The sequence below is a fragment of the Pseudoliparis swirei genome, chromosome 14, assembly GCF_029220125.1.
Source record: "Pseudoliparis swirei isolate HS2019 ecotype Mariana Trench chromosome 14, NWPU_hadal_v1, whole genome shotgun sequence".
NCBI lineage: Eukaryota > Metazoa > Chordata > Actinopteri > Perciformes > Liparidae > Pseudoliparis > Pseudoliparis swirei.
The window spans coordinates 6,797,400-6,819,851 of NC_079401.1; the positions used below are offsets into that span (position 1 = coordinate 6,797,400).

The window sequence follows — 22,452 nt, forward strand, 5'->3', positions numbered from 1 at the left end:
ATATGCATATTACTTGGTTGTCAGTGGACCTTTTTTCCCTTGACAGACAGTTAAAAGATGACTGCAATGCATCACTCCTTCAGAGTCCTGTCACACCATTTGACCCCAGTTTGCACTTTGCAAATCTCCATCACAATTGTGTCACCACCTTCATCGGTCGAAGAAAAAGTTGCAGCATTTTTTTGTTTTTTTATATAGTAATAACGCTGCGAAATTGCTGAGCCCGATCGGGCGAGATCCAAAACATTTAACTGACGTGGCGCGAGCATCACGGTGTGGGCGTGGCTTAGGATTGTCAACATCCTGGTGACATAATCCGTTTTTTTCCAAAATGGCGACGGCGGATCACGGAGAAGGTTGGTGAATCTGTTTGATACACTTACGGTCCCATTGCCCCGATAAACACTTGAATTGTGAGTATTCTTCCACCGGAAGTAATTGTAATTCTTCTTTGACCTCGGTGCTTATAAGAATCCGAAAAGTAAACTTAGAACAGGTAAGTGTGCATCACATCGAATAGGTAGCAATTTAACGCTAGCCAGCTAATTATGGTTTCCATCATTCACATAGAATACACCAGCAGCCTTTGGTCGCTGAGCTTCCCGTAATTCATTTGAAAGGGTCGCTTTGCGTCATTTACGTGGTACGAAGTACGTTGATGGGGTAATGTTGCACGTTTTACAGGACAGGACGACCCGGAGAGCGAAGAGGAGGTGTACGTGGTCGTGGACCTGACAGAATATGCCCGGAGGCACCAGTGGTGGAGCATGGTGTTCGGGAACAACTCCGGCCCGATAGCCGAGAAGTACTCCGTGGCCACCCAGATCGCGATGGGAGGGGTGACTGGATGGTAGGGGCAGAGAGTCAAAAATAATGTCCAAAATAACACTCATCCTTTCTGAATGTACACAATAAGGCTCGAGTGTATATAAGTGACACAGTAGATGTGTCTGGGGGCACCGAGGTAATAATGTGTGTCGGTGCACAATCCTCTCCTCCTCTGAACACATACAGGTGTGCTGGTTACCTCTTCCAGAGAGTTGGGAAGATCGCTGCGACCGCTGTCGGGGGAGGGTTCCTCCTTTTGCAGGCAAGAGTACCATAATGTTTGTTGTTATTGTTGTAAGATTCACATTTTAACAAATGCCAGCTGCACAGCACTACGCTCGGCTTGTCTCCTCTGCAGCAGGAGAGATAGCACTGTGTGGTTAGCTGGCTCGAGATGAGCTCGGTTCCCAATCGGTGTATTGTTTCGTTGCTGCTAAGATTATGTTTGTTGGTTATAAATATTGAACATCGGCTATTTTTATCCGTTCAGAATTCGCTCGTTGTCCTGACGGGAATTTATTTTTGGTTTTGTCTATATTTATTATCCACGCTACAAAACACGTCTTTATGGACGAAATGTTATTATTAATACATTGTGACTTTGGCTGCTGTTCATCCGCTAAAAAAAAATCCATATTTGATTTTCCCTGCAGATTGCCAATCACAGTGGCTACGTGCAGGTGGACTGGAAGAAGGTGGAGAGGGATGTGAACAAAGCGAAGAAGCACCTGAAGAAGAAAGCCAATAAAGCAGCCCCTGAATTAAACACATTTATTGAGGAGGTAAAGGTACCTGTAACAAAGCTTGTTCTTTTCTTCACCCTTTCTTTTAAATTGACTAAACCATATTTTTATATATTTTTTATAGTGAAAAATAAGCCCCAGACCAGACATACCCTTGACATTTAATTATTTACAACTAAACGCATGATTGTTTTAAATGTGGTGGGGAGGGTTATTTCTTTATCTGCAAGCCAGCAGTGCCCTCTAGTGTCCAGTTAACCGCACTACACCCACTAGCTGCTACTCGGTGGATAAATACGTTTGAATACCCGGATGTATGTTTTTATGATGTATCCATTCTAAGTATGAACTAGTCTTAACATGGAGTTTTATGAACTAGTCTTAACATGGAGTTTTGCACTAGATTAATACAAACACTGAAACATTAATTCATAATAAAACAAACTCAATTCTAATCAGTATGCTGCCTTTAAGCTCTTGTGGACTCACGCTCCGTCTCCCCCCTCCTGCAGGCCACAGACTTTATAAAAAGGAACATCGTCTTGTCCAGCGGGTTCGTCGGCGGATTCTTTCTGGGCTTGGCCTCCTAATGGCGCTGCACACGCTGCAGCCTCCACTTACTGTGAATCACGTCACTACATGGGTCACTTTCCTCCCCATCGTTTACCTCTCGGCCCCAAGTGGGGCATCGATTCACCTTTTAACAAACTGAACAGGGTGGGGGGGGGGTTATGAAAATGAAAGCATGATCTGTTGTATCACCGGTGTAACATTGTGCTACTCCCCCTGTTATACGTCAATCATAGCTAATGATTTCCCTGTCTGGAGGACCCTCTGAAGCACGAGGTGATCGAGTGGAGAATCGGAGATCATGCTGTGACTTTTCTTCCGTGGGACCCGTCACAGATCTATTCTCAGACTGCTGAGTACTTTGAGCGAGTAGACTCCTCGCTGCTTTTTCCAACACTGATCAGAGGTTCTTTTGCCTGATGCTGTAGTCCAGATAGTTGGCATGCGTGGGCGCCATTGTAGTTATAGAGCCAACCCCCCTTTTCAGAGGTGTAAAGACCCACACAAGGGTAAATATTATATAAACAACATGGAAGGCAGCAGAGTGGGAAGTTAACACCAACCCCTTAGTCTATTGCTTTTTAAAAATAAAGCTGTTAAGTTTGTGTCGATTGAAGCGCAATCCAGTTTTAAAAGTTGGCTGGAGGAATTAAAGAAGTTATTTTTCGACCGAGCCGGAATATGCAACGGATATCGTGAGCATGAATCTCAACTGAATGCTGCATCTTTGACAGTTCTCTCTCTTTTAGTATTAAATACAGATCCTTTCATTCCCATAATCTTCAGCTCATTGAAGCCTTTTTAATGGCAGGACGAGCATCTGCTGCAGCCTCATTACCAGCAGTCCTGTCATTAAGGAGCACAATGGAGCAGCGGTGTGCTACTGTCGGTGCGTATACACATCATCTAGATGGGAAGGCCACACGAGTCAATTAGATCACAAGTTGCTGATTTCTTTATTCATGCTTTGCCTTTTTCTACCATTGCAGAATTTAGTGTTACTTTCATATGTGTTTTCGTAAGACTTCCAGTTTCCAGCTGGCATTGTGTGCTCATAACCCTGCATTGTTTATTTTGTTATTTTGTTACCTGAGCTCTATGGATTTGGGTGTCTTTTAAAAATAAAGTTGCCTGATTATCAAGAAAAAGTGTTTATTTTGGGGGCCGGGGGAGCACTTCAGGTTGATTTCCAACATTCCGGGGATTTATTTTCCTTGATTTAAAATGACGAAAAACCAAACTGAAGACTTTTTTTGGGGGGGGATCTGTTGGTATTTCATAATTAATAATCAGTAACTGACGTGAATGAAAACCCACGGTGCATGACCAGAACCAAGTGAGCCAAATAATAATTTAAATAATACACGTATGCGCAACTGTCTAAATTTCATCCAGTGAATATACCATTATTTTGAAAATTATTTTATCATGCATCAGTCAAACCTTTTTTTCCTTTAATTTACAACTATAAATGACACACAAACAGCTGGACAAGTATGTATTTACAAGAGGTGGAACCTGTGGACGTTTGCCAGCACAGTAGATATCATTATGGCCACAGGACTTCCTCTTTTTTCTTGCATTAAAGTTAAAATAAGAGGGGATTAAAAAAAAGATTTAAAACGGCCAGTAGAGAATGTTATGGAAAAATGACTCCATTTCATGTTTTGAAAAATAAGATGTGTGGCTTTGTTTACAATAATAATAAAAAGTAATTAGCAGGAAGTAATTGTTTTGTCAAATGAAGGATGTTTTCGGAATATCAGATTTCATGGTGGAGTGAACCGTCTGTGTCCGGTCACTCAGATGGGCATTTTGAGGAGGGCGCACTCCGTCAGTAGAGTCAGGGTGGTGATCATGTATTTGCTGTTGGAAATCTGCAAGAAAAAAAGAAACCGCTATGAGCACAGCAAGTACATTTAGTCTGTCTGTACATGTTGAAAGACTGATGGGTACCTTCATCCTGCCGCTGTGCTTGGCTGAGCCCAGAGCCGTTGAGACCTGGTTCAGGCTGCCCGCCGACAGATCCAACCTGAAGTGTCTGTAGAAGTGGCTCTTCAGGCCCTGCACGAAATCTGTCACCTCCTCAATGTCGATACAGTTCTCCTCCTCCTCCTCCCCATCTCTTCTATTCTCCTTCTGCTTTCTCACGCTGCGCCACAGCTCCCAGGCGTCCTCGGGGTTAACCGTGTAGGTGACCTGCAGCGGCGGCTCAGCGGGGAGCTTCCAAATCATCTTGAGTTGCTGGATGCTGGCCTCTGTGTGGCAGTTGGTCCACAGCGCCAACAGCCACTGAAGGCTTGTGTGGCTCAACTCAAGGGGTCCGACGCAGCAGTCGAAGGACTGCTGGAACCAGGACTTGACCAGAGCGCTGAGGCCCTCGGCCCCACTGCCGCCAAAGAGCGGCAGACAGGTGAAGTCCTTCGGGAGCGAGCGCAGGTACTCGGGGTTGCCGTTGACGCAGCTGAGCCAGCCGCTCCACGCCGGCCTTTGCGGCTTGTCCTGTCCGGCGAACGCCGACTTTGCATGGATCTGCGATGCGCGAGGGAACAGTGACAAAGCGGCGACCATCAGTCTGAAAAGCGTATATTATATCCTATATGGAGTCCCGCGCTCACCTGTATGAGGACCGTCTCAGCATCATCTGCCGACTCAGTCATCCCCTGCACCAGGGAGAAGGACACCCTGAATGTCGTCTGCGGGTTCTCCACCGCCACCGCCAAACCCTGCTGCTTCCCCGCGGCAATGAACGCCGCGAGCCGCCTGGAGTAGCTTTTCAGCTGGGTGTGTCGGAACTGATGGAGGGGCGTGACGTACGACAGCTGCCACTCTGTTTTCACCAGCAAGGCCAGCTGCTCCGGGTTTACCCTCTCCTTTGACAAGGGCGCGAGAGGATGGGAGACGATGAGCATGCGCGTTAAATAGAACGTAAACGCGGAGGTAAACCTCCCCTGACTCACAGCGACGCTGTGCGACTTTAAAGCCCTCCTGCTGGTGTTGAGCTGTCGTGCTGTGGTCAGGCCCAGGCGAGAAGCTGCGGCACCCAAGCAGCTGCGGTACGACAGCCGGGAGCTCTTGCTCCTCCTCTTGATGTCAACATTGGTGAGGGGGGTCCTCGTTGCACTGGAACACACACACACACACACACAGTAGTGACCATGGTGTTTGACTATCTTACCTAATTAAATGACATGTATGGGGTAATATTTGACAAGCAAAAGATAGATTGTGGGTGAAGTAGTACTGCTCGTTCCCACTCAATGAATGAATATATACAGGACTGTCTCAGAAAATTAGAATATTGTGATAAAGTTCTTTATTTTCTGTAATGCAATTAAAAAAGCAAAAATGTCATGCATTCTGGATTCATTACAAATCAACTGAAATATTGCAAGCCTTTTATTCTTTTAATATTGCTGATTATGGCTTACAGCTTAAGAAAACTCTAAAATCCTATCTCATAAAATTTTAATATTTCCTCAGACCAAGTAAAAAAAAGATTTATAACAGCTGAGTGTTTGTCAAGGCTCAGGAAACCCTTGCAGGTGTTTCGAGTTAATTAGACAATTCAAGTGATTTGTTTAATACCCTACTAGTATACTTTTTCATGATATTGTAATATTTAGAGATAGGATATTTGAGTTTTCTTAAGCTGTAAGCCATAATCAGCAATAAATCAGAATAAAAGGCTTGCAATATTTCAGTTGATTTGTAATGAATCCAGAATGCATGACATTTTTGTTTTTTTAATTGCATTACAGAAAATAAAGAACTTCATCACAATATTCTAATTTTCTGAGACAGTCCTGTATATATATATATATGAATAAAATGACTATAAAGTTTATTTATGCAGCAGAACTGACCCTCATGTTAAACTGCAGCTACACGAGAACCAATCACACAATGTTACAGAGTTGAAGTGCAGCGATACCTTGGGCACAGCGATTTTAGACGAATCGATTCATAAAACGGCGTGTTTATCATCGAAACCCGATTTGTTCCTTTCGTCAAAGAAACAAGGGCAAACTACTCGGTTTCTGAATGATATTTGGCCTGATGCTCTCTTCAGACGGAGAGAACGGCTAGCATAGATGCTAGAAAGGCCGTAAAGCGCATGCGCTTTTGACAAAAAATATGCTGCTTTTGTTTTTATGCGACGTAAAACACACTTTAGAAAATAATATTTTAAGTACGCATTAAGACACGAGTTCTACCTGTTGTGATGTCGCTCCATGTCTTGTGTACTCGGCCGAAGCAGACAGAAACCGGAAACGAATTTAAACATCGCGCTTTCCCAGCAGTCCGCGCGGTTAGAATCAGCCAATCACGTCGTTCCAAACAGGAAGTTGTCATACTTTTTTTCACAATAAATTAAATATTATTATGTAGTATACAAAATAAACACTGTAAAACGCGATTGAAAGTTCAACAATAAGAACATAAATGATGAAATAAAACGATGAAACTGAAAGGGCAAACTGACATTATGAATAGATAATTAAATTGTCCTTATTGTCACGGATTAATCAAGAAAATAAATGCTATTTGCTGTACTGCATTTATTAACTTTACGTCACCCTTTTTGGTGTGAAACTGCACAATCAGTAAATACAGGGTTGACAGTGATCTAATAACGTTAAGAAGAAAAAATCATATGGTGAACGAGATGGCTGTAATTGTGCACAAATTGAGCAGAAAATATCTCATTCATCTGCATTTAACTGCCCCTCTCCATTTTATGTGTGTCTTCTTGTGATGTTGGCATGTCACCTCCTTCAAATAACATCAGAGAACAGTGAAATAGTGAATTAATTGTTCAGTAGCATATTGTTATTATTATACAGCAGGAACATCAAAAAGCTCTCCTTGGAATGAATATAAGTCAATTCAACACCTTCCGAAGTTACACAAATACATGTGTGTATTTGTATTGGTGTGTGAGGGCGCATGTTACACATGGCTGTCAGTTTCACATGCAACCACCAAAACCATTCCCCTCCCTGTTACCATGGAAACTGTGCCCTTGCTCCCCCTCCCCGTGCATATGATGCTTGCCCATTTGTTTTTTCTTGCTACCACTTCTAGCATTCGCTCTTCTCCACGTCTATTTATCTATAATCTTACATGTACCTTCACTCTAAATGTCGTCAGAGCCTGTGTTTATGTGTCAGTATTTTAAATATATGTATTATTTCCAAGCACTTGTGTCTTGAATGAAGGGCTGCTTAATAGCACACACACTGCCATGATACAGTAAGATGACCACATCAACAGCCAATCAGGTTGTCGGTAGCTGAGAATGGGGGCTTCGACCAATGAGGATGAGGCTCGCAGATGATATATGAGTGGAAACGGTGTGCCACGAGATCATAGCGCACTCTAGTGGCGCCATATTGTTTATTCTGGTCTGCATGGATGAGTTCACCTTTCAGCTCAGTGACCCTCTGTTACCTTGTGGGATACTGGTTCACGTGGATCCCAGCCCAACTCAGATGCTTGTTTGTTTTTTGTTGTCTCTGGTGGAAAAGGCTTGGCTGTCTTTTCCTCAGTGATAGATTTTAGTGTATTACATTGTCAGTTTGCTTTAATCTTCATCTAAATACAATTATTTTACAATTTGTATTTAATCATAACATTAAAACTTCTACCACACCTTATGACAATTTGTTTTTTACATGGTTCTTTTTTTATGATCTTATAAAAAAACATTTTACAGAATATGTTTGTTGTTCGTGGAAATTAAAAACGGAATAATATGTCATAATAATTGTAATAATTTGCATGTGGATAATTCAACACAGATTTTACCTCTTAACTTGATATTCATGACGGAGAGGGTAAAATGGATCAAGTTGGACCATTACTGTATAATAAAGTGGTAGTTCGCACATTGATTTATTCCAGTTTTTATTCTCATGTCATGCTGAAAAAACGCACTGCTCTTCATGAGAGGATGTCCAAAATGGAGCAGTGGGAGGTGTGCGATACCTTTCATCACCTCTAGGGGGTATCACCGACACATCTCAGGGCCGCTTCTCCCACACCTGAGGTAATTCCACCTGCGTCCATGCACCTGCAGCAAGATTACGTGAAACTCAGTAAATCGACTTAATCCTCACACGATGACGTACTGATTGCCTTTTACGCGGTTCTCCGGGGGGCCTTTTGCCCAAAAGGTTTCACATTCCACACAAGTAGAGGCTTAAGATTGGCAGGACATCACATCATTTCCAGTGGATAGAGTTTGAAGATAATGATACCTGAATCACTATCGCATTAACTGTTATCAAATTAGGACATAATAGACTCGGCAAACTTGGCCCTTTGGGAATATGCACCCCCCCCCCCCCTATGTGGAGAAATGCATGCATTTTATTATCGTGCAGCTGCCAGTCGATGTGTGGGAAATACGCTGTACAGTCAGGAGACAACACGGGGACCAACTGCATCAGACGGGGAAAGGCTGACGTAAGGTGATGGAGCCGGAACGCTCGACGCTTGCGCGGGATACACTGGATGCGACCGTTGGATGGGGATTAGGAAACTGCGCCTGAATCGGAACACCCGCTGTACGCCATCTTGGCTCGAGCGACGCTACAGCGCGAGTCTGGTCTGGGCCCCGCACCCCCGGTCCATTTCGGCTCTGGCTGGACCAGTTTCCCGAACGACAGAGGGCGGAGCCTGGTGCTTCTGGAAGTCGGGAGGAGCAGCAGCCAGTCAAAGCCAGCCAGCATCCGAGACAGCGTAAAGGGGACGCGGAGCGACGGCGAACGACGGGGTCTGCCGCGTTGGAATATGATATAATCTTAATATTCACAAGCGCGTGCGCCGTGTGTGTGTGCGTTTCTCTCTTTCTCTCTCTCTCTGTGTGTGTGTGGTGTGTCTACGCGCGCGTGCAAGCAGAGTCGTCGTTGACATGCACGGGAGGCTCCACCGCTTGGGCTCGGGAAGCTGAAGCGTAAATTGCAGCCGGGGACCCGTTACGCTGTCGGTTGTCAGCCATACTGCTATCCGAGGGTGCGCGCGGGCGCAATAACGGCGCGAGCCGACCGTCGACTGCGATAGCCGAACGGTTATCGAGCGCTCTCCCGTTAGCTTGCGGCGAAGGGAAGCACCTCGGTCGGCGCGCGGAGAGGAGCCTCCTGCGGATGATACTGTGGGAGGGGGGGCGGAATTGGAGCCCTGTGTCCGGCGGTGAGAAACAAGTCCGCGGCATGCGACGAGGGCAGCTTTGCTGCGAACGAGCGAGGACATCTCCTCTTCCAGGGGTCCCCATTTAGCTAGCTCGCTGGCTAAACCGGGAGGGGAGCTCGAGAGAAGGTGGGGCCGCGGAGCGACAGCCTCGGACGACAGCTAATGTGGCTAAGCCGGCTAACGTGGACTCTTTAGCGGCCACGGGATTTTTTTCTCCCTCCTCGTCACTGACATTTTTTGGTGGTTGTCGTGGTGGAGGAGAGGGGGTTTAGATAACCAGGAGTCGGTCCTATCGGGGACTATAGGAACCCTAACGAGGGGGACGATCCAAAAATTCCGTGTGGGTGGGATACATCTCGAGGAGAGCATCCTCGTTCACCTGAATGACCATGGCGGACGACGACGTGCTGTTCGAGGATGTCTACGACCTGTGTGAGGTGATTGGCAAGTAAGTATTCACTGCCATGGTTCGCCTGTCTCCGATTTTACCTAATGTTCTCTGTTGTTTCCACTGCTGGAGGGGGGGGCAGGTTTATTTAGTTTCTCTTCTCGAGGGGAACCTTCTCTGGCTGGCTGTGTGAGGTCGCTCAAAGTGCACTGCCTTTTTAAAACTTTTGGTTCAATAGCAAGCATACAATGACCATATATACATATTGGGACTTGGGCCTGCTAGATACCCAAATGCAGGAACGTGACTGTTCTGTCGGAATGTGCATTAACTTCTTTGCCTGCAGGTAGAGTGGCACACACACAGGCAGTGATGTTCTTCGACCTTATTTTGGGTATTTGGTGTACAGCTGGAAAAAACTCCCCAAGTTCTCGCCGTGTGTCTACGTTGATGCCGTTTATTTACTTTTGGCGAAGACGTTATCCTCCCGTCTCGCTGACATGCCAGCAGGACGGTGTTTGAGACACAAGACGTGTGGAAGAATCATCATCATCATTTGGCTGCACATTTAAAATGTCTGCAGGGAATGGATTTCCCTGTGTGGCGGCAGACTAACCTGCACATGCACACTCCTACAATGTGTCAGAGGCATAACTTTGTTTCGATACACTAGTGATGTTTTCATAGAAATCCGGAGATAAACCGAAGCACGTTGAAACCACGAGAGGCATATGTTCAAGGTGTCGTAAATATAAAGAATTGGACACTGTACACGCTACATTATGTGTGCTTAGGGATGGTTCCTCAACTCTTGCTGGAAGGGAGATGGGAATGCGTGCAGGCCTATCACAGTCCTGGAATACCAGTAAGTCCCCCACCCCCTCTGAGGGCCCATTAAGTTATTTCTAGGGGAAAGAGGCACTCTAAAGGGTCCTAAAGGGTCCTATGTCCTGGGACTTCCTGCTGTCTTGGTTACTAATTGCTGGTTGTTCCAGGACCACTACCGTGGACTGCCGGTACCTCATTACCCGGTACGTGTAGCCACTGGGGAGAGTCGGTGGGGAAATGGTGCAAGCCATCTTCAAGTTTGCATAGTTTAATTTTGTCAATATGAATCAGCTGAGGCGGTAACGACAGGAAAGCTGAATCTACAAGCCGCAGAGAATGATGGATGGAAACATGTTTACTTGGCTCGACCCGAGCCGTGGATCATACAATATTGATATTATTTTGCTGGTTTGCCTTATCAAACTCGGCTGTCAGATGAGTTCTCCAAAGGTGTGCTATCGATGCCAGCTTCTATATAAAGTATTTGGCAAAGTCCGTATATGCTGCACTCGGTGCCACATGTGTAGCGGTGGGCACGACCAGGCTGCGTTTTAGTCGACGTGTCGTAATTTTGGTGTTCCCTGCCGATGTAAACAAACACTGGGAAATAGAGTGTTTGCCAATACTTATTGAGCGTTCGAGCAGTTGTGTACACTCCCACAGTCCAGACGGGTCAGTAGAAGAGTTGCACATGAGCTGAACAGCTTTAGCAAAGACGACACATGCCACAATCATGTCACATAAAAGACCAGAACATCCCTCTTATCCTGCCAGTTCTTTTGTGAAACTGCAGTTAATGAATCAAGTGTGTTGAGTCCCGATGTCTTGGGATGTGTTGCAGGAAAAAAGGGCGGGGGGAAAAAAATAAAAATAAAAATTCTAATTTTTTCCCTCAGCCCGGAGTTGAAGGGAGGCTGAGGCAGATCAATGAAGACGAGTAGAGTTGGGAAAGGGATGGCCCTGACGCTAAGGATATAAATAATGCCACAGGCATTGACTGCAGCACTCTGCCTTCTCCCACTTTTCAACCACGTGGTGTACAAGTCACACTACTGTCGGTAGTGGACAACACGGCAGACAGCTGAGACCTAAGGGACGTTAATTAATTAACATTTGAAATGGAAATGGTTTGTAGCCACAGGAAACCTCCATTAAAGAGCCGACTCTGTTACCTTTCTGGCTAGAGAATATTCCTGCGTCTGCATTTTAGCCAAAGTAGATTTTGTAACCGCAGTAGGGCCATTTAGGTATACAGGGGGATAGCAATAATAATATGGATTGACAGCAGGAAGATGTTCTGGCCCGTCACTGGATCAAATAGATTGAGAATATCATGTCAGTGAAGATGCCCCCCAGGCCTTCATAATTCTGTCTTTTTAATGTTCATTCATCTTTAGTAAACATGTTTTTTGACTGAATCCCAGACTTGAAACGACAGAAATGTTGAGTAAAAAGATAATATAAAAATCTGGCATTGAGATTAACATTTCATCAGTGCTTGATCTCAGGACACTCATTTGAAAAACCCTAATTTAGCCTGACAGTGGGTGAAATAAAATACAGTAATCTCCTTACGTTTGTAACAACTAGTCCTTCACTCCCTGGCCTATAATGTAAGCGTTGTCATGGTGATTTGTCTCATTATTTGATGTTCTCTGCGCTGGTTTCTCGCGTGGCTCTCTTGCTAACCTTTGACCTGAGCTCCTTTCAAACTTGTAAATAAACCCTATTATCCCGTCCGTCCCTCCTATCGTTGCTCAGAAGTTGTCTGAGCGGTTTGTGTCGGAGGAGCAGCCGGGCTGTGGGATCGAGAGCGTTGGGGACGCCGTCGCTGCTCAGTAATTATCTCCTTCTGAACTCGGGATCGCAGAGGGAGCCATGTTTAGGTTGGTTTCGACTGAAAGACGGTTCGTAATTTCTGTTGGAACTTTTTCTTTTTGCGTCAAGCAGTGTTGACGGTTTCTGTTTTATCTCTTTCCCCTGACGGCGTCTTCTTGATTTAGTGATAGTCGAGACCTCTAGAGTCCAGAGGGATCCTCTCCTCCCAGTGCCGCTTTCCTCTTCTCGTTATCTTCGACAGACAAGACGTGTTTTTTTTGCAAGGTTTCACAACTGAGAGCCAAAGAACAAAAATCCAAAAATTGTTAAAACTCTTTTTTTACCAAGTCGGACCCCTGATTCATCAGGGCTCGGTTGCATGGCAACAGCGAGAGCTGCATATGTCTGTAAAGATGCACAGGGCCCCGACTCATTTTTACAGCTCATGCGTGTAAATATTCATTCAGCTCCCCTGTGGTCACACAAGACTCATTTCACCAGCGGGAGATCAAACGGGTCAAGTGTCAATTCAACTTCTAACTGGTGAAAGATGACACGAGCTATAGGACGGGCGTGGGCCGCGCAGGCCCCGCTCACATGTTCACTGTTTTATAGTTTAGAGTAAATATGTGATGGGAACATAATGCACTAACCACAGGCCTGTGTTGGTTTTCAGCTCTCGTTGAAAGCGTTGGCAAAGCGCTGAAGCAATTTAATCCATTTCTGTCTCTAATGATTCCATCTGAATAGGTCTTGTGTTGCTGAGAAGCACTATTGGAGTCACAGCGCTCTTTATTTCTGCCCCGGGGTGCTCATTACAGCCGAGGATATTGGGATGTGCGACTCAGTCTAAACCAATGAAGTTACCGGCCTTCTGGCTTCGTCTGATTTGGATCATAAAATTGCTTCGACGGCACTTTTACATCTGACATCTTCTTTCGTCGTCCGATGGCTTTTGGTGGAAGGTTTCCCCCAACACGGATGCGATCTTTATTTAGCATTCAAATCAAATCTTCCACTCGATGCTTTGCCGCAAGAAGGCCACGTTGTTACGCCACGAGTAGCATCTGCTGCAGTTTATCTCTGACCTTTTACATGAAGTAACACTTATCAGATGTTTTAGTCGCTTGAAGCTAGTTTAGGAAATTCCAGCTGGGATCGATACAAGTATCACATTATTGAATGTGATGTCATCCCATCTGTTTGATAGAGGGAGATATCAAGGAGTACAGTTTATCATAAACATATTAAATGTATATTTTCAGGTTGCCTCTGAATTGAACTGTGAAATATGGTTGTTTTGATACGTGTATGTGATTCCTGTGCCAGGTGTACCTAGCTGATGTAGTACGGGATTAACTGTTGTTCTAAGACTCTCTCTCTCTCTTGTATTTTTCTTTGCATGAGCACTGTAAGCTCCTGTGAGCTGCCCATACACAGCAGATCAATAGTTGTGAATGGATGGTGTAAACGTCGAATCCTTCTCCGGATACAAGGCCAGAGTGTCTAAATGGCGGTTCAAATAAAACCTGGATCCTTTTCTGGTGTATTTATGGAGAGGAAAAGGTTTTCTGCCAAAGCTCCAGAACCTCCTGAGGGCATCTCTGCTCTAAATTTCAATTTGCAACCGGAATACTAATTCCCACGACTAATATTCAAAGGGGTCTCTAATTTGCATAAGTTAGCACTCTGGATTTGTGTTGCTTGCCAGACCTTCAGTGATACCGTTGAACACCACTGAACTTTGTTTAACTTGTGAAATTAACAGCTTGGCCCGTGGGTTCATTTTGACAATCCCCTTTCATGTTGTTTCCCGCCCTTTTTAAAGCATGTGCCGCCATATGAATTTAGTAACGGACTATTGTCAGCTCTGTGGATCCATGAGCACCACCACTAACTGCTATTTGGAATAATCCAATTTTCTTTTACGCGGTAAAAAATCGGAATACTTCGCTGGCCATGAATGGGTGGAATCCGATTTCTGTACCTATTGCATGTTGTTTTTGCTTCATGCAATAGGGTTTCAGTATATGTAGGTGATGACTAGATTAGATGCAATTGTCTTGGCTTGGGATGAGAACAGGGAGCGGCAGCAATAGTTTGCCCACCTAACTGTATGTTTCACTTTCTCACAGCTGGATAAAACGTATATTTCTTTCGGACCGACTAACCACGTGATTCCTGCTCGCTGCTGGCCTCAGCGAAAGAGCAAAGTGCTGCTCTAAGCAAAGATGGATGCTCTCAGGAGAGCAGGACTGGTGATGTTGAGTCTGCAGCTCCACATGTGTGCTGTCCCCGTGAAGGAGAGGGAGAGAGGAAACGCACAAAAGAGGACCTGAGAGGAAATGTGGCTCATTGCCAGCATTGGATGTTCCAAGAAAAAAAGAAAAATGCACATAATATCCAATCTTTGATTTTCATACAGCAGAGGCTTGAAATGAGTGTCGCAGCACTGTGTACAGATTGCCACTTTGGGCTCATGTTTGATGGCTGCCGCTGTCGGATGTGAGCCGTGTGTAGGCGTTTTGTGTGAGCCCACTCGGCACAGCTGTGGTGATGTCAGTACGGCGCGGGGCCTCTCGTCTGCCTCTCGCTGGCGCCTTCTCTCTCCGACACTGGATCACTCTCTTATCGTACCTTTTTCAGCATGGCGACTGTACATGGCCGGTCATTTCATTTGTCTTATTCCAGATGACGGGATGGATTGCATCTTCATTTATTAAAATAAAGCAGTGCCTGCTGTTGAAGAAAACATCTCCGTTTGGGGGGGGGGGGGGGGATTGGTTCTCCATGCAGCTCCTTTTGAATTGACAGCCAAGATTACAAATGGGGGTTGATGCATTCAATCTGGCAGGTTCACACAAACCCACCTCAGTGCAACGAGTTGTATTGACACACATCAGAGACTCTCCAGATTAGTGTATATATATATATATACATACACATTATGTAATATAGGATTTCAAACAAAAAATGAATACCAAGGACTTTCTTGTGACATACGGTGGACAGTCATTGTTACCTTCGCATTGAAAATGCGGAAGGTAATGTTTTGATCGCCGTGTATTTATTTGTATGCGTGTTACTCGCATAACTAAAAAAGTATTAAACCGAATCGCATGAAATTTGGTGGGATGATTGGTTATTATCCGGGGACCATTTGTTTAGATTTTGGGATCGATTGGGTCCAAGGTCAAGGTCATGAAAAGGTCAACATCTTCTTGAATCGCATGAAATTTGGTGGGATGATTGGTTATTATCCGGGGACCATTTGATTAGATTTTGGGATCAATCGGGTCAAAGGTCAAGTTCATGAAAAGGTCAAAATCTTCTTTTTACCATAGTGCGGTCAATTTCTATCCAATTGGCATGCAACTAATGCCAAAATGTTCATAATTCAATGCCCAATCTTGTGATATGCGAAGGTATGCGCTCTACCGAGTGCCCGTTCTAGTTTTTGTTTGTTTCTTGACCCAGCACTGATCTGAGACCATCAGAGGGTGGTAGTGGGGGCGGCAGGAGCTCCACGACGCTTCCCACACATCTAATGCCCTCCTCTCATTTAGTGGGAGACACAGCTGCTCCGGTACATCTACCATGGGGGGGAGGTCAGTGGGGCTGTCGGATAATTCGCAAGGATTCCTGCGAACTCTGGAGTGTTGTGTTTTATGGCCGCCTTGGCCCAGGCTGTGCACGTGCTGCCTGCGTTTGTTTGTATGGGTTAATGATTACAGCAGATGTGACAAATGTGAGAACCAATCAGCTGCAGCCCCCTCACGCCCACCACTGACGCCGAATAGCTTTTACCGTTTGGTGTCGCGTAAGTTCATTTGCTAATTTAGTGAAACCAACTTTTGCTCTAGCAGAATGTGTGTGTGTTTGATCTGTTTGTGTGTGTGTCCACAGCAGCATTAGGTTCCGCCTCTGAGAGATGTAGAGACAGCTGTAACACGGCAGGGGTGTGTGTGTGTGTGTGTGGTGTGTTACTCTGTGGGCTAGGACACAATGCGCAAATGTCTCTGCTTTCAGTGCCTGTTACTGGTGCTTGGCCATTACGCAAATAATTATCATATCCACCCGTGAGACGAATGAAATACAGGGCCTTAGTGTCTGCGAGTACCACCCGGTGGGGCTCGGACCGTGTGCTCTACTCATGGAAGTTCTTTAGGAAGGTCCAAGGTTGTGCAAATGTTTGGGTGTTATAAATCTGTTTAAGTGGCCCACACAAAAATAATTATAAATGAAATGAATGATAAGAGCACACACAAACTAATCGTTTTCAACTGATACTATTGGTGTTGCCCCCATTGCTGGTTGACCTTACCCAACGGATATCAGTTGTTTTTTACAAGCTCCTCTCCAGACATTTTTATGGCACTTTGCCATAGTTTGTGCTGAAGAGAAGTCTTAAACGTAATTCATCCGAGCAACACTTTAAAGGGCAAGCACAGTGAGAGCAGGGATCCAAACATCAATAAAGAGGTAATAGATCAGGAAGCGTTGTGTTTTCACAAAGGACCACATCATGAGTTTAAACATTAACATTTCTGTGACTACCCCACGGTCATTATGTTATATTTACAATATGGAAAGTGTTCTTTTCTGTGAATTGTCTCATTGAGAGAAATGTGTCCATGTTTTTTAAAATTCAAAATCTGGAGAATCTGTTTGGACACCGGACAGGAAAACATCCGTTCTAGCGTCCTCATTTTCTTTTAGACGAGAAACGCATCCTCGCAATATCTGCCACCCCATTCCTCCAGAAATATACCCAGTTGGCTCGGCCTCCCTTGCTCAGGTCTCTATAATAATAACGCTTTTAATTGAGCTTTTACAGCTGCGCTGCACCGCCGCTCTATAATTTCCACTGGCACAAAGACGATGCCCATCTAACCACCCACTGTGAATCCAGAGTACATTTTCAGAATCGGCGCCGCGTCAGCCCGTTGCACTTAGCTGGTGTGTGCGTTTGTGTGCACGCGTTTCTGGTAAGTGCGAATGCGGTTTGAATCGGAGGTTTGGTGTGTTTCTGTGTGTGTCCGTGGCTAACCCGGCATGTCTGTGTTGCAGGGGTCCCTTCAGCGTGGTGCGGCGCTGCATCAACAGGGACACGGGCCAGCAGTTCGCCGTAAAGATCGTCGATGTGGCCAGCTTCACCTCCAGCCCCGGCCTCAGCACGGAAGGTGAGAAACGCCATTTGAATCCGAGGGCAGTTTGTCGGCGTCTCGGGGAGGAGCACCAGACGTATGGGGGGGGAGAGTCGAGACGGGAGACGACGGCTGCCGTTCACAGAGACCGACCCTTTTGGGATCCGTCTTCGAAAAGCGGGACCAAATTTAGCTGTCGTTACCGTTTGGATCAGATGGCACGCAGAGTGGGTAATGGAATTCTCACACGTATATGAGGCAGAATGTCACACACACACACTGCACCCACACGAATAATATGCTGTAACTGCATTCGGTGGCCCGCGTGTGTGACGGCGCTGAGTGAGCGTGAGATACTGAAACACGCCACGTCTCACCATGTGGTTCTGTCATGCTGAAGTGTGTGTGAGATGGATAGAGACTAATATCTTAGGTGTGTGTGTGTGTGTGTTGGGGCTCATGTTGGCATTCACTCTGTGCCATCTGTGATGCCTCAGTCAGAGATTAGCCAATAACAGCAGGACAAGGAAATGACCCAAAGGAGGAGAAACCGTAGATGTGGAGTTTCCGCTCGCGTTTCCCTCCAATATTATCTATATTAGTATGTCCTCCTCCTCATACTGAGATGAAATGTATTCACTTGAAAATACAAATCATCTACTTAATATGGTTTAGCTGTCCAGCAGTATGGAGCAGTCCTGAAATAGATACTAGTTATTGCTTAAGATTGTTATGGAGGCACTCCTGACATGGCCATCGATACATGGAATAAGAACTATTTTACGAGTATTTTTCTGACTTACTCAAGAGAACAATTAATGGATTTTATTAAAAAAACATGCCAATAGTCTGTATTAATCATAAAAAAAAAGAAGATAACAAGGTGCCGCCCGTTAAGAGTTAAATAAGGCAAATTTATGGATTACTAAATGCAATTTCCGACTGTTTATCTCTCGTCAACTGATGTTAGAGGAAACTACCCTTTTGACACCCTCATTTCTGACGTAAAAAAAAAGTCACAGAAGAAGAAATAAGCGAGTGAACAGTGAACACTCAATGTGGCAAGGTAGGAAACTGGAGAGCAGCCAGACCTGAGGAGTGGTTTCCTGGGACCTTTAGAAAGAATCTGCGTCAGCATAAATGTGAGTGAAAAGGAAAAAGAGGCGGAGCTCCGAGAAGCTAACAAACATTCACATTTATGTATGAATATCTGTGTGTGTGTGTGTGAGAACGTGTGATGTAGGTGGATGAGCAAATGATAAATGGAGTAATAAGAGTTTTGGAGTTGAACAAATAAACAAGAAGGTTTTGTAGCATTTAATAAAGATGAATATAGAGTGAACAAGTCTCTCGATCGTCATTAGTGCAATTTGCTGTGTTATTAGTGTGATGTGCATCTTTGGTACGCATTAGAAATGAAATTCATCGGTATCTCCAGACTTTGGACTTCTCCATGAGATCGTTGGAAGCCATTAAAACAAATGAGTTTCATTTTGGGTCCCCCATCACATCAAGAGGCAAGCGAAACCCTTTCACACCGCGCGCCCCGTCCCAGAGTCGAGCGACGTGGATCTGGAAAAGGCTCAGTGGCCGGCGTCGCTCTCATTCGGATGCTTCTGGCTCCCTCGGCCTGTTGGAGTGCTTTCCTCGTTGCCGTGGCGGACACTGGGCCGCATTGTTGCGCTTAAGAATGGACACTCGAGTGAGACGGGCCCGAAGACGAGCGTAAAAAAAGAAAAGAGAGAGAGATAATGAAGGGAAAGAAACAGTAGAATGGGTGCTCTGTAGTTTGGGGACACGGCGTCCCCGTGTTGCATAATGATGCGGGTCTGTCACGACACAATGGGCACACACACACACACACTAGTCTTGCAGATGGGGGGAGTAGAGTGTGTAAATTAGGTTTTTATGGAGTGGGGAACTGAACACCACATTATGGCCGCCAACCTTCCTCTGCACTCGCCGTGAAGTGTTCTACCGCTTGTCTCTCCTGTTGTTGGGCCTTTCTATTTTCATAAAGAGAAGAGAGAAAGACGACTGGTCCCCCCACGAGGAACGTAGAACAAAATGTATTTGCAGTACGATCTGAGATGATGATGATGATGATGAGGATGATGATGATGATGATGATGAGAGAGGATGGTGTTAATGAATGTCAGACAGATGTGCGAACCCACATCTGGCGCCACTCGTCTCTCTGCTGACACCAGCTTGTCGGCTCCCTCGGCATTCAGCATGTGAACATTCACCTCTTGCCTGAATGAGATCTCCTCCCTGTGTGGAAATGAAACGTACCGCCATCTGGAGGAGGAGGAGGAGGAGGAGGAGGAGGAGGAGGAGGAGGAGGAGGAGGAGGAGGAGGAGGAGGAGGAGGAGGAGGAGGAGGAGGAGGAGGAGGAGGAGGAGGAGGAGGAGGAGGAGGAGGAGGAGGAGGAGGAGGAGAAGGAGGAGGAGGAGGAGGAGGAGGAGGAGGAGGAGGAGGAGGAGGAGGAGGAGGAGGAGGAGGAGGAGGAGGAGGAGGAGGAGGAGGAGGAGGAGGAGGAGGAGGAGGAGGAGGAGGAGGAGGAGGAGGAGGAGGAGGAGGAGGAGGAGGAGGAGGAGGAGATGCGCGAAATGAAAAATGTCAAATCTTCCTACAAGGAGTTTCAGACGTCGACACCGGAGCTGCCGATGCTACGAGGAACACAGGAAGTTCACTGTGAAATTTGACCTCTTGACTACTTAAAAAGATGATTCAGCGAGACGGTTTCCGCGTGCTCCAGAGAAATTGTGATTTACAGTACGTGTATTTGTGTGATTCTTGAAAAATGTCGCCTCCTACTTTTGAGGCTGTGTCAAAGGAAAATGTCTTTAGATAACCGTTGGACGTGAACAATGTCTCATCATCCTTGATTTCTCTCTGCCAGATCTGAAGCGGGAGGCCAGTATCTGCCACATGCTGAAACACCCCCACATCGTGGAGCTGCTGGAGACCTACAGCTCCGATGGCATGCTCTACATGGTCTTTGAGTTGTGAGTCTCATCCGACATGTGCTCATCGCACCTTTTTTCCCTGGTCTTTTATATTTTATCTAGTCAACCAGGAAACACATTTCTCTTTCTCCACCACCACAGCTGCTGATCAGCCCTGCCTGCCAGACAATGTGTCTGCACAGCTGCTGAATCCTTTTGATCAAATAGACCATTCTAACAGCCACAGACTAAATTTAACCAGCAGTTTGCAGATGGTTGAGGCTTGTAATTTCACACCTTATAGACCAACGCCACCGGCCTCCTCATTTCTGTGGTTACAGGTGTCTGTGTGTGTGAAGATCTTTTCCTGGTTAGAAATTCATGTATTTATTGAATATTGTTTTTTTGGAAAGAGATTATGCTCGAAAATTCCCCCCAAAATAGGAATTATTCATTTATAATACCCAAACTCCTGGCTCTATACTTCTTGTAACTAGTTTTTCCAGTCTGAGGTTGAAACCTTATTAGTTTTACTTTAAATTAGAAGAGCTGAAATGATAAAACTTGTTTTATGGCAACTAGCAACATTTATTTAAATTGCAGCCGTGCGTCAGAGTTCTTTAAATTAGACATTAGAGAAGCAGCTCTTTGCTTCTCCTTCAAGGCATGTGTTGTAGATTTCATTTTCTTAATCAACTTGCCCGGTTAATGTTTTCCTCTGTGGGTTTTATGTCGTGAATCTGTATCTCATCATACCTTGAAACAGGGGAGGAAATTTGCATCTTTTTTTAGGGGGCAATTTTTCCCCCCACTGACTGAAATTCAGGGTCATTTAAAAATGAATTGGGGCCTTTTTGAAACTTGTGAAATAACATTTAACCTTTGTTCCAAATAATATACTTATTTAGGCTTACAGGATATGAGCAATTATCATAAACATGGCAATAATAAGACTATTAGGCAGTAGTCTACAGATTGAAAGTGTTTTCTTTGATTATTTTCACAAAAAAACAAGCAAATCAAATTCAATTGTATTATTTCTTTTTGGTTATTTATTGTTACGTTTTTTTAAACGACTATAAACAATTCTAACTCATTTCTTCTTTTTTTAAGAATTAAAAATGATATTTATTGATTTTTGTGTGTGTACCTACCTAGTACAGGCAATACTGATAGGACACACACAACAAAGAACAAAAACCAAACGCTTTGAAATTATGGGGCAACAAAGGGGCCAATTTATATTTCTTAGGGGCCGTTTTGCCCTCGTGTATTTCCGACGCTGCCCTGAAAGCGGCCTTGGGGATCGTCGCTGGCTGAAAAGTACGATAATGAAGATGTAGTGGCTATATGTCGACGCCAGTGACAGCGGCTCATAAAATGGCTCCCTGGCGGATGTAGATTTATGCACTTTCTTTTCTCTAACACTATTCTGAGAGATGCTCTTAATCGGTAGAAGCCTCTAACTTCTCCCTCTTCCTCCCACTCTTCTCAGTATGGATGGAGCGGACCTGTGCTTCGAAATTGTGAAGAGAGCCGATGCCGGCTTTGTGTACAGCGAAGCGGTGGCCAGGTAGGTCTCGCAGTCCCGGAAAACTGTGGGCGGGAACACTTTAAATATGAATTAAGCCTGAAACGAACCACGATTTGTGAATGCCCTAAACGACCCCGTCTGCTTCTGCTTCCTGCACAGTCACTACTTGAGGCAGATCTTGGAGGCTCTCCGGTATTGCCACGACAACAATGTGATTCATCGCGACGTGAAGGTGAGCGCTCTTCTCCCGAAGCGCCCGAACCCACCGGCCGCGTCTCGTCATCTCGATTGAGCTGAAACTTATTTTTGTGTCACGTGGGTGATGAATACACGTCAGGCCACACACTCTCCCCACCGCTCTCACACACTCTGCCCACCGCTCTCCGTTCACCAGAAAACACGGCCTCGCGCACCGACATCCGCTCTGCGTTGACTCTCTACTTCCTG

The 22,452-nt window shown here is 45.3% G+C and overlaps 3 protein-coding genes across 15 annotated transcripts in view; 2 read left to right on the forward strand and 1 right to left on the reverse strand.

The window, feature by feature from the left end:
- The first annotated feature begins 246 nt into the window (after positions 1-246).
- LOC130204441 (FUN14 domain-containing protein 1) lies at positions 247-3,289 on the forward strand. Of its 2 annotated transcripts, none has more exons than XM_056431188.1 (5): positions 247-356; positions 685-850; positions 1,015-1,090; positions 1,482-1,616; positions 2,084-3,289. In XM_056431188.1, the coding sequence occupies exons 1-5, from the start codon at positions 332-334 to the stop codon at positions 2,159-2,161; spliced, it is 480 nt and encodes a 159-aa protein (XP_056287163.1). In that variant the 5' UTR covers positions 247-331; the 3' UTR covers positions 2,162-3,289. The 2 variants fall into 2 exon arrangements, with proteins under 2 accessions (XP_056287163.1, XP_056287164.1); XM_056431189.1 differs by having other exon boundaries at positions 1,482-1,610.
- A 284-nt stretch (positions 3,290-3,573) lies between these two features.
- On the reverse strand, positions 3,574-6,421 carry cenpl (centromere protein L). Its single transcript, XM_056431187.1, has 5 exons — positions 6,359-6,421; positions 5,102-5,264; positions 4,760-5,014; positions 4,098-4,673; positions 3,574-4,018 (listed from the first exon to the last, which is right to left on the reverse strand). Exons 1-5 carry the CDS (start codon positions 6,376-6,378, stop codon positions 3,944-3,946), a joined length of 1,089 nt encoding a protein of 362 aa, XP_056287162.1. The 5' UTR covers positions 6,379-6,421; the 3' UTR covers positions 3,574-3,943.
- Positions 6,422-8,860: 2,439 nt separating this feature from the next.
- The window catches only part of LOC130204436 (peripheral plasma membrane protein CASK-like), a 31,146-nt gene continuing 17,554 nt past the window's right edge, over positions 8,861-22,452 (forward strand). For 6 of the 12 annotated variants that reach the window (XM_056431174.1, XM_056431184.1, XM_056431172.1 and 3 more), the window contains exons 1-5: positions 8,866-9,786; positions 17,443-17,555; positions 20,426-20,531; positions 21,967-22,044; positions 22,165-22,237. In XM_056431174.1, coding sequence (XP_056287149.1) covers positions 9,722-9,786; positions 17,443-17,555; positions 20,426-20,531; positions 21,967-22,044; positions 22,165-22,237 — 435 coding nt within the window. In that variant the 5' untranslated portion in view covers positions 8,866-9,721. Of the gene's footprint in view, positions 9,787-17,442; positions 17,556-20,425; positions 20,532-21,966; positions 22,045-22,164; positions 22,238-22,452 lie in introns of all 12 variants that reach the window. The other 6 variants (XM_056431178.1, XM_056431182.1, XM_056431175.1 and 3 more) reach the window with 3 other exon arrangements.